Source organism: Moschus berezovskii, chromosome 16 (genome assembly GCF_049115385.1).
Source record: "Moschus berezovskii isolate FMDL1 chromosome 16, NW_MosBer_1.0, whole genome shotgun sequence".
NCBI lineage: Eukaryota > Metazoa > Chordata > Mammalia > Artiodactyla > Moschidae > Moschus > Moschus berezovskii.
Genome location: NC_142475.1, coordinates 66254322 through 66265850, shown reverse-complemented (window position 1 = coordinate 66265850; position 11529 = coordinate 66254322). Strand labels below are relative to the sequence as shown.

Below are 11529 nucleotides of genomic sequence, written 5' to 3'. Positions count from 1 at the left end.
TAGATTTTCATGGATGGGTCGACTTGCTATTGTAAAAATCACAATTCTTTCCAAATTAATTGAAACATTCAATGGTATCTCAATCAAAATGCCAATTGTACTATTAGTGAAAATTGACAAGCCAATTCCAAAATTCATTTGGAGTAAAAGTTCAAGAATAATCGTTAAGAAAATAAGTTTACAGAGGGAGGACTTGAATACCAGATGTTAAAAAGTATTATGAAAACATAGAAAATAAAACTGGACTATATTGGTACAGCAAATTACAAATATCACAAATGGATCAGTGGAAGAACAACAAAAAACCCTACAGAATAGCTTTGAAACAAGATGATGTACATTTGGGAATTTAATGAATTATAGAAGCAGTGTTACAAATCAGTGAAGAATGGATGGGTGGCTTAATATGGGAACTTTTCATCAGAAAAGAAAATGATTAGATTCCCTCCCTTACTCTACTCAATACAACGAATTCCACATGATTAAAGACTGAACTCCGAGAGTTGGTGACAGACAGGGAGGCCTGGCGTGCTGTGATTCATGGGGTCGCAAAGAATCAGACACGACTGAGCAACTGAACTGAACTGAACTGAACTGAAAGACAGAAATGAGAATTTTTAAAAAGTCTTTAAAACTCCTTAAAAGAATTATATAATATTTTTATTACAATTCAAGAATAATAAATAATTTCTTAGACAAAACCCAAAGAAAGCAATACCCAAAGCAAAGATTAATGAAAGTAACTACAACAAATGAAAACCTTTGGTACCCAATAAACCAGCAAGCATAATAGAAGTGCAGGAACAGGCATGGAACAATTTGAAGCACATGGGAAAAACACTAGTGTCCAGATTTGCAAATAACCTGCAGCAATCAATTAAGAATAAAGTAATACTTTAACCACCTGATGTGAAGACTTAAGTCATTGGAAACATGTCGATGCTGGGAAAGACTGAAGGCAAAAGAAGGGAGTGGCAGAGAATGAGATGGTTAGATCGCATCTTTGACTCATCGGACATGAATTTGAGCAAACTCTGGGAGATAGTGAGGAACAGAGAAGCCTGGCCTGCTGCAGCCCCTGGGGTCACAAAGAGTTGAACACAACGTAACAGCAACAAAATGATACAATAGAACAGTAGACAAAGGATGTGAACTTCAAGTCACCAAGGAGGAGTCCAAAGTGGTTAATAGCGGGAACGATGTACAAACTGAGCAGCACTAGAGACGTGCAAATTAAACAATAGATACCACGCATAAGCCTCACAAAAGCAAGACAACGGTGCAAGGGCTAATGAGGATGTGGACTCTGGGAATGAGGTGGCTTGCTGTGCAGCAGGAAGCATCATTGTTTCAGCACCGTGGACAGCAGCCCGGCGAGCCCAGTGAGGGTGAAAATGTGGGCGTCCCTTTTGCCGGAAATTCTACTTCTGCTCCTCCAGACCCAGCAAGCCCTTCTCATTATAAATACTGTATAACACCCCGCTACTCTCTTGACATGAAAATCATAGGCATTATAACCTAACCATCACATATTATTTTTTTTAAATCAATATAATGCCCTACCTATAATGTGAAATAGAAATAAAAGGAGAAGAATTTACAATAGAATGGTATGTAACTCCATATATTCATGCTCAGGCACAGTGAAGTGAGAGACTCAATGAAGGTGTTAAATGCTTTTATTTTCTTAGAATGAGTAAGCTTGTATTTGAAATATTTAGCTGAATAACGTCTACACTTCCCTATGCATACAGCATCCTGAAATAAGACTAAGAACACTGGCATGGATGTGTGTGTATAATCACTGTCAGTAGTGATGCAAGCGTGGACTAGCACAGGTGTGCCTGGGTTTCTAGGAGAGAGGATCACGGGCTGCACAGCCCACAGGGCTGACATTACAGAGAGCCTCCAGCATGGTGGCACTGCTCGAACGCCTTTGCTGACAAGACTGGCTGGAACGGTGAAGGACTCTGGTAAAGTTCTGAATAAAATGCCCTCTGATCTAAGCTGTATTTACAGGGTAGTTGCATTACTGGTAAGCTCCACGGTGTTCAGTTTATATCCAATCTTTCTACCAAAAATATTTTTATTTAGATATTAAATTGCGTAAACAGATTCTTTGACATGAATGCTCAGATGGGACATTTGAAAGCTGTGTGAGTTGCAGAGCAATCCTTCATGTGCGTGCTGACCCCAGATTGTAGTGTCACCCCTACATCTAGCACTCCTGGCCTCTAACCCCTCAATGCCTGTACCATGATTCCAAGCATGTGAAAGCCCCACGTGGGTGATAACAGGGATGGCAATGCCCCACTGAGCACCAGAGCCCTAGACCCCCAACAGGTGGATGTACAGGGAACCGGGCACTTGGCTGCTTAGTGTCTGTGCCAGTGAATGTCTGGAAAACGACCACATTTGATGGACCATTATAGGTCAAATAGGTAAACTCGGGGAACCTTTGCTTCCAGTAACGATGGGCTCAGTAATTATTTCTAACTTTTCTGCTAAAACTGAATACCATACTGAAAACAACATCTTAAAAGCATTGAACAATGAAGCACAGTGAAGACCCGTACAAATAGAGTCTAGTGAGTTTTAAAAAGTGCAAAATCATTAGCCTTGGCAATGAAGAATTTCTACAAATGGTGCTGAAACAGTGGCCATGCAAAAATTGAATCTTGACCCTTAACTCACATGTTACCCCCAAATTAATTCAACATGGACCACATGAAAGAGAATGTAAAGTCTGAAACTTCTACAAGGAAACATAAGAGAAAAATCTTTGTGACCTTGGGTTAGGCTTGAGTCAACTATGGCCCATATAAAGCCCTGTCATAATTTAATAAGAAGAAAACTAACAAACCAATAAAAATGGGCCAGAGATATGAACATTATACCTAAGAAAATATACTGGTGACAAATAAACAGAAGAAAATACACTCAACATTAGTCACCAGTAGAGACATAGAAATTAAGATTACTATAAGTAAACAGTGCATATCTATTAAAGTGTGAGGGTATACAGGGCCTCCCTGGTGGCCCTAGTGGCAAAGAACCCGCCTGCAGTGCAGGAGACATAAGAGACATGAGTTCGATCCCTGGGTCGGGAAGATCCCCTGGAGGAAGGCATGGCAACCCACTCCAGTATTCTTGCTGGGAGAATCCCATCAACAGAGGAGCCTGGCCGGCTACAGTCCATAGGGTTGCTAAGAGTTGGACACAACTGAAGTGACTTGAAATATAGCGTGTGTATATGCGCTATAGTTACCCAACAACATCAAGTTCTCGCAAGGACGCAGAGCTCCTGGCGTCCTGAATTCATCGCTGGTGGGAGTGTCAGTGGTGCAGCAGCATCTCAGCGTTGGAAACACAGTCTGGTGTTTCCCTAAGTGGTCAAGTGTGCACTTGTAGTATGACCCAGCAATCCCACTCTTAGGCCTTTTCCCAAGAGAAATGAAAGCCGATATTTTCACTAGATCTATACGTGAATGTTTATTGCCATCACCAAAAATCCCCAAATAGCCTATCCCGGGTGGAGGAATAAACACAATGGGCCCCTCTGCACTGCAGGGCCCTCTTCAGGACTGAGCAGGAATGAGCTGGATGCTTTTGAGTACTGGCGTGAGTTCCAGAGACAGGATGCTAGTGAAGCCAAACCCCAAATGCCACACACTCTGCTATTCCATTTATACGACATTTGAGAAGAAGCAAACATACCGGTGGTTGCCTGGGGTAGAGATGCGGCAAGAGCTGGACCACAAAGAAGCAGGAGCAGGAATTTGGGGTTGATAAGGCTCCTAAATGTGATGAGGATTTGTCAAAATCTGTTAAACTGGACACAAAAAATGAATGTTACTGTATGCAAATTAAAAATAAACTTAAGCAAATAAAAATGTAGCTGTTCAAACATCTGACTCATCAAATCTACCTAGACAAATACAGAATCTTATGGAAATCTGAAAGAGTGCTGAGATAAACGCATGGAATTTTCACTGTGGCATTGATGGCATCACCGACTCTGTGGACATGAGTTTGAGTGTACTCCGGGAGTTGGTGATGGACAGGGAGGCCTGGCGTGCTGTGATTCATGGGGTCGCGGAGAGTCGGACACGACTGAGCGACTGAACTGAACTGAACTGAACTGATTGTTTCTAACAGGGGAAGTCAAGCATAAATCCGGACATCAGGGTTCCATTTGAATACATTCTGATTTGGCTACAAGATCTTAGTAAACTACAGACATAATTAATGGTGTGGCTAGATTTCAAAGGCACATTTTGAATGAAAAAAAATGTTTCAGAATACGTACAGCAGGAGAGAATGTTAATTACCATGACTTCATAGTAAGTCTTGATTTATAATTCTCTCTTATATGATTTTTTAAAAACCCCAAGGCAATAACATGCGTTTTTCATTGATACATACATCACAGCATTAATATAAAGAAAAGCTCTGGCAGTTTATCCTCACGGCTGAGAGAGGGATTCTCCTCTGAGCTTGAGGATTTGAAGGAGACTTCAGCCTGATCAGAATTGTTCATTTCCTTTATATTTTAAATATCTGGAGCAAAATCAGGACAATTTAATTTGGGTGGGTAGATGTGGGTGTTTGTTTTTAATTCACTGCAAAAAGAAAAAAAAAAGCTATCAGCTAGCCCCAGTTCCCTTCCTGTCAACGAGCTGGTTTCCCTGTGTCTCTTGGCTCCAAGTCCAAACTCCCCTGCTTTGCTCTGTGACCCTTGGGGCTCAGATTGGCAAGCACCATCTCCAGGCTCTGGGCGTCTGACTGCTCTTTGTTGCTGCCAGTGGGAGACTGGAAGGCACAGTGGGGACAAAGGACTGCAGAGCTCTTTGCCGGCCTTGGGGCATTACCCCAGCACAGTCACCCTCCACAGGGGCACCGGCAGGGCCAGGGGCTGAGCCCGGCTGCTGGGAGCCTCTGTTCCAGCTCTGCAGAGCAAGATTCAACACCAGCCCACGAGCACTCCTCTGAGCTCTTCTGAGCTCCAGCAGCCTAGGGAACACACTGCCTCTGCAGCTACTGCATCTGAGTCACCTCACCTCCCTCCGTCTGCCACCTCAACCTCCAACACCAGGTAAGCACCCCCACGCCAGCCTCCCTCTGATTACCGCAAAAGGATCCTGCTGATGCACAGCCGCCACCTTATTCCGGCAGGTTCTGATTTTGTCTGTTCCCACACTTCCCTTCATCTGCCCCCTCCACCCCGCCCCGGGCTTCAGGGAGCCCACCCACCTTCTCCACCAACCTGGGTTCAGCTAGCCATCTTTCTTCTGCTTCTCTGGGCCTGATGCTCTACAGAACCACACACTTCAACTCCAGAAGATCCAGTTTAACAGAAACTCACTTGTCGGGCGTAGCAGCTTAGTGGCATCTGTGGGGGGCTGAGAAAGGAACGTGACAGTGCTTACTGCCTGGGGACATCAGACTCACTGCAGACAGGCACAAAAGCGCCAGCACACAGGAGTCTATACAGCACATCAAAAGACGGGTGCCTGAAGACTTCTCCGATGGCAAGAACCCAGGTAATCCAGAAAGGATGGGCATCCAAAGCCTGACTCCACAGTTGGACACCGGGAGACCTGAGGGAGGCCAGGCCAGGCGTGGGATGGTGCGGGGAGAGGCACTGCAGCCTGCCCCAGTGGAACTGGTCCAGGGAACCCTGAGAGCACAACTGCTCCCGGAAAGGTCAGGGATTGGGGCCAGCAGTGGGCGGGGGAGGCTGGCTGTGGGGGCCCCTGAGGAGCGTGAGCAGGATGGCCAGGGGTGATGGCCATCCAGAACCCTCCAGGCTGCAGAGTGCCATGCCATTCGGGGCTTGGCACGTGGGTGCTATGAATTAGGAGGGTGTTGTGTCCAGAAGCTCCTTGCCACGGTTAACATGCCGCCTTCCTGGGAAATAGGGCACTGATCAAAAGAGCAGGCTCACGGCACCTCCCTAGCTGTCACCCCAGCTTCTGATCCATCACAGCTTGTGGCCTTTACCCGCTAAATGGTTTTACACCCAGTCTTCTTCCCACTGCTCACTTCCACATCCTGAGCCACCGTTGCCTTTGACCTTGGAAATGGCAGTGACCTGTGAGCTGATCTCACCGCTGCTGCTCTGTGCTCCGTCCCACTTGCTGTCCCTGGGATAAAGCTGTACCTTTACTGCGGTCTCAGATGGAGGCAGGGTCTGGCCTCACCTGCCTGTCAAGTTCCCCTCCGTCCACACCCTCCCCTGCTGGTGGCCCTCCATTTCCCCACGTGCCCTACACTCTCCCCCACCCCAGGGCCCTTCAAAGGCTCTGAGGACCCTCGCCAGTGTGCTGCCTCACTTGATCCCTTCTGGCTGGATCCTCCTGCTCCCTCAGACCCGAGCCGGGGTGTCTTCCAGGCTCCTTACCTGACCCGAAGGCACGCCCTTCATTTGCTCTCCCAGCAGGTGCTGCGCCTTCCCCAGAAGGAACGTGAGGTTTCCATCCAACATCTATATCGGTTTGCATCATAGTTAGCGGTGGAAGAATGAGTACTCCGCTGATAACCGGGAATAAGATGAGGATGCCCACTCTCACTACTGCTGGCCAACATGGTCCTAAAGGTCTGGCCAGAGAGATAAGACAAGTAAAAGTAACAGAAAGCCGTAGACACTGGGAAGGAAGAAACAAAACTGGATCTAAAGGTAGATAACATGACAGTGTCAATGTAGAATCCCACGGAATCTACTAATTTAAAAGGGAAAAAAGAAGATCATGAAGAAGAAGGAAAAAACCTCCTGGAACTAGTAAGTGTGTTTAGCAAGGTCATAGGCTACAAGATCAGCATACAAAAATAAATGTACTTTAAAAACTAGCAGTGAATATGTGGAAAGTGAGATTAAAACTACAAAGCCATTTATAATTACTCAAAAATTGAAGTAGCTGTAAATCTAATACAACATGAACAGAAACTATATGCTGAAAGCCACACAAATGCTGATGAAGGAAATTTAAAAGATCTAAGTAAATGGAGACAAATACCATGTTCATGGATTGGAATAGTCAACAGACTAAGGACATTAATATTCCCCAAACTGATATGCAGGTTTAGCACAGTTCCTATCAAAATCCCAGGAAGTTTTTTCTATAGATATAAATAAGATCATTCTCAAATTTGTATGCAAAGTCTGATAAACTAGAATAACTAAAACAATTTTCAAAGAGAAGAACGAACCCGAGGAATCGGCCAACCTGATTTCAGGACTTACTGTGCTTTCATCAAGACTGTGTGGCGCTGGCAGAGGAAGGGGATGCATAGGCTATGGAGCAGAACAGGAGACCCAGAGACGCGCCCTCTCAGATTGCTCGACCGACTCTGGACAAAGAGCAACAGCAAGTCCACGCGCAAGGACAGTCTCTTACACAATGATCCCAGAGCACTTGGATATCCGCAGACAAAAAGCAAAGAGCCCTCAGCCGACACCTAACACCTTCCACAAAGTCAAATCCAAATGGTCATAGATTTAAATGCAAACTGTAAAACTGTGAGACTTTTTGAAGAACACATAAGAGAAAATTTTCCAGACTTGGCGAAGAGTTCTTAGACATGACACAGAAAGTATGATCCATAAAAAAAAATTAATAAAGCTGGATCTCATCAAAACTAAAAACTTGTGCTCTGCAAATGGCGTTGTCAAGGGAATGAAAAGATAAGCTATGGATGGAGGCAAAAACACATATCTAACACAGTACTCATTTCTTAAAAGATACAAAAAATTCTCAAAATTTAACAGCAAGAAAACCAACACGTCAAATAAAAAATGGTGAAGGAAGTGAAGAAACCGTCCCTTAAAGAGTGTGTATGGGCTTCCCAGGTGACGATAGTGGTAAAGAACTTGCCTGCCAACGTAGGAGACATAAGAAATGCGGGTTTGATCCCTGGGTCAGGAAGATCCCTTGGAGGAGGGTATGGCAATCCACGCCAGTATTCTTGCCTGGAGAATACCATGGACAGAGGAGAGTGGTGGGCTATAGTCCACAGGGTCACAAAAGAGCTGGACACGCTGAAGAGACTTAGCAGCAGCAGCATCAAGAGGATATACAGATGGAAGGAAAGCACATGAGATGTTCAACCTCACTAGCCATTGGGGAGACGCAAATTAAGGCCTCAGTGAGAAACCACTATGCACCTATTAGGACAGCTGACATGACACACACGATGTACGCACACACAGTACCAAATGCTGGTGAGGACCCCTGAATAAAATGCTGGCGAGACCATCTGAAGCTCAGGCCCTTCTGGTGGGAAGGTAAAACGGTATAGACACCTGAAGTATTGTTCAGAAGTTCCTAAAAATCTAATCAAACACAGACCATACAACCCAGCAACTGCACTCTTGGGCATTTCTCCCAGAGAACTGAGAACTTGGGTCCATATAGATACCTGTACACAATTGTTTATTAAAGTGCCCCACACTGGAAACAACCAAAATGACCCTCTGTAAGAGAAAGTTTAGAACAGATTCTGTCCTGGCCGGTCCACTCTACGAATCACTACTCGAATAAAGAGACACAAAGGAATAAAGAGACACAAAGGAATAAAGAGACACAAACTACTGAGACGCACCCCAGTTTGGCTGGATCCCAGTGACATTATGCTGAGTAAAAATGAACCGACCTCTAAAGGTTATGTACTGCATGAAGAACATAACATTCTTGAGAATCATAGAGATGGAAAAACAGATTAGTGGTTCCCAAGGGTCAGCGTGGTAGCAGGGGTGGGGGGCTTTGTGGAGCTGGAGCCATCCTGTAACCTGATCCTGGTGGCGGGGGTGGGGGGGACCATGTGATTAGGTGCTGAAAAGCTCCACGCATGTCGCTCCAGGGTCAAGCTCCTGGCTTTGATGGAGTTCTTAAATCTTCATTATCTTGTCTGTGTCATAAGACACGACCATCGGTGGAGACTGAAGAAAGGGCACATGGGAATTCTCTGTACTCTTTGCAACTCCCTATGAATCCGCAGTGATTTCAAAAAAAAAAAAAAAATTAAATGTTAATTGTAGAAAAATACAGAAGCGCCTTGTTTGGGCAGCCTTCATTCCTCCTCCTGACATGCCTATCCCTTTTCCCTTCCACTCCAGCAAAGGAGGTCTGGAGCCTGAATTTAGGGGGGTGGGCTCGCGGGTGTGAGCTTCAGCAACAGGGCAGGAGGCAGGGAAGACTCCTGAGTCTGGACCCTGAACAGCTCAGGTTTGCTCATTATATAGGCAGCTTCTGGACCTGGTGCCCCATGTCCTGTCTGTGCAATGTGGGTGGAGATGCTGTGAGGGTGAAGTGGAATCATGGCTGGTACACATTCTGCAAACTCTAAGCTCCTGAATCAGGACAGGAGGGACACACGCCAGGCGTTTCCAGAGCTCTCAGGAGCTCCCTGGAGGCAGGGCCGGGTCGTCGGCTGTGCTGCCATGTCCTGTTGCAATCTTCAGGGAGACTAGAGGATGTGCCTGGGATGTAGGACAGAGCCAGGCTCCGGGAGGAGGGGTGTCACCATGCTCCCCTCAGCTGGAGGGCTCCCTGTAGCAAGTCCCCACTGCTCTGTTCCCTGGGCACCGGAGTGGCAGTCATGGGTGGGAACGTGTGACAGCCACAGCCTTTCAGGGCTGGGAAGGGCGAGCAGGACAGCTGGAAGCCTCCCGCTGAGCGGCTTCATAATTAGAAGCAAAATCAAAGAAAACCGCTGCAGCAATGGCTTCAAACAGGGCAGGTTTGAAATCAGCCCACATCAGGGCTTGTCAGCCGGGATGCTGATTAGAAAGGAAAGTGAGTGTGCAAGTGTGTGTGTGTGTGCCTGCGCACGTGTGCACACGTGGCTTTGAATTTTCTCCAGAATTGCTGGTGTTGTCCCAGAGCCGAGTGTCTCCCAGGAAACCTGCTGAATGTCATTGACTTGCAATTGAGACCCGTTTGGCTCTTCCCCGCCGGCCCAGAGCCTGGATCTCAGTGGACGCTCCTGTCACCTCGCAGGACAGCAGGAGCAGCTGGCGAAGGAGGACAGGGCTGGCACCTGAGAGAAGGTGGGATCCCTCTAACCACCTCCCTCCCAGCATGGGCAGTTGCGGAGTGGCTGTTAACTCCATCTTCTCAGGGCCGCTCTGGAGAGTCTTCGGGAAGAATGGGGGTGGCAGGAAGTCTCCCTCCCGGGAGCCTGGGTTTGAGCCTTGCTGTCGGGGAGTGAGGACAAGCCCCCCCCACCAGCCCCAGGGCAGAGTGGAGCAGGAAGACGCTCACAACCTCTGTGACAGGAACAAAGCAGGAGGCAAAGCAAGCTCTGCAGAGCCCCAAGTGCAATTCAAAGCCAACAGTCCACCTGCTGTCTCTCTCTTCCCAGGGGCCGCCCCCTCCCCACCCTTACCTTCCCCCCTCACCTCCAGGCACCAGATAGCTCAGATGCAGCCCAGCCTCTGGGCAGGTGGGCAGGCATTCCTGGACAGGTCTGGGTGGCGCCCTCCCCGGAGCTGTGCCCTCTGACCCCCATGAGCAGGCTCAAGGCACAGGCCCAGGAAATAGCCTTGTTCCACTGCCAGAGCCCCTGACAGCAACCCTTACCCAGCAGAGCAGGAGATAGCCTTATGGGGAGGGCTGGTGGGGAGTGGCAGGGGTCACCGTCCCAGGAAGCGGCCGAGGGGTAGCAAGGTGCCAGGGCCCTCTCGCAGCCCTGAAACTTGCTGGGAACAGGATAAGCAGAGGTGGTCCTGCAGGGATGGGGAGGTAGCCTTGACCTCTGCAGGCCTTTGATGACCCATGGCTGAGCCCGGAGCCCCAGCCTGCCATCTGCCAGCTGTGTCACTGCCACCCTTCAGGAATGAGACTGCCAGCCAGCAGGGAGCTCCCGGGGTGGGAGGCCTAGGAGACATCTGATGGGCTCCCTGCCGAGACCCATCAGTTGTCCCAGTATGATTTCTTAATCATTTTGCAAGTAATTAACTGGCACTCTTATTAGCACGCAGGCGCTCTGTAAAAGTTTCAGGGGGCAGGCAGCTGCACTGGGCGAAACTCAGACTGGGTGATTTTTAATTACAGACAAACCCGCCGGGGACAGATGCCTTGTCAGTTTTGCACCTGTTTATTCATTTTTTACCTTTTCTTGGAAATGGAGAGCAAAAGGCTTGTCACTTACCTTTGCACGCATCCCAAGTGATATAAAAGCACAAGGGGAATGGGGGTCGTGGGTGGGACTCTCTGGATGAGCCTCAGCACAGCTCGGCCGGCGGTGGACCCTGCGGGGAGCAGGTGTGTGCCATGGGAGAGAACTGTCAGCAGCGCCCCAGGGGTGGACTGTGGGTGTGCACCCGTGTGCATGTGTGGCCACTGGCAACAGGTGTGGTTAGGAAACAGCACACGAAGATACAGGGAAGCTGGAAAGACACATCCCTTTAACTGAATACTGACCACCATGCACTTACATATCAAACATTCTCAGGAATCCATTGAATTCCACTTCACAAACCGTTTCTCCAGCATCATTATTAAACTTGAGTTTTACAGCAACATAAAC

The 11529-nt window shown here is 47.6% G+C and overlaps 1 protein-coding gene across 1 annotated transcript in view; it reads right to left on the bottom strand.

Annotated features, from left to right (window-relative positions):
• Window positions 1–10633: 10633 nt before the first annotated feature.
• LOC148775264 (carboxypeptidase A6-like) overlaps window positions 10634–11529 on the bottom strand; it is a 70923-nt gene continuing 70027 nt past the window's right edge. The window contains exons 7-8 of the mRNA XM_088844580.1: window positions 11152–11342; window positions 10634–10934 (exon numbers count right to left, since the gene is read on the bottom strand). Of these exons, the coding sequence (XP_088700706.1) occupies window positions 10634–10934; window positions 11152–11342 (492 nt within the window). The remainder of the gene's footprint in view (window positions 10935–11151; window positions 11343–11529) is intronic.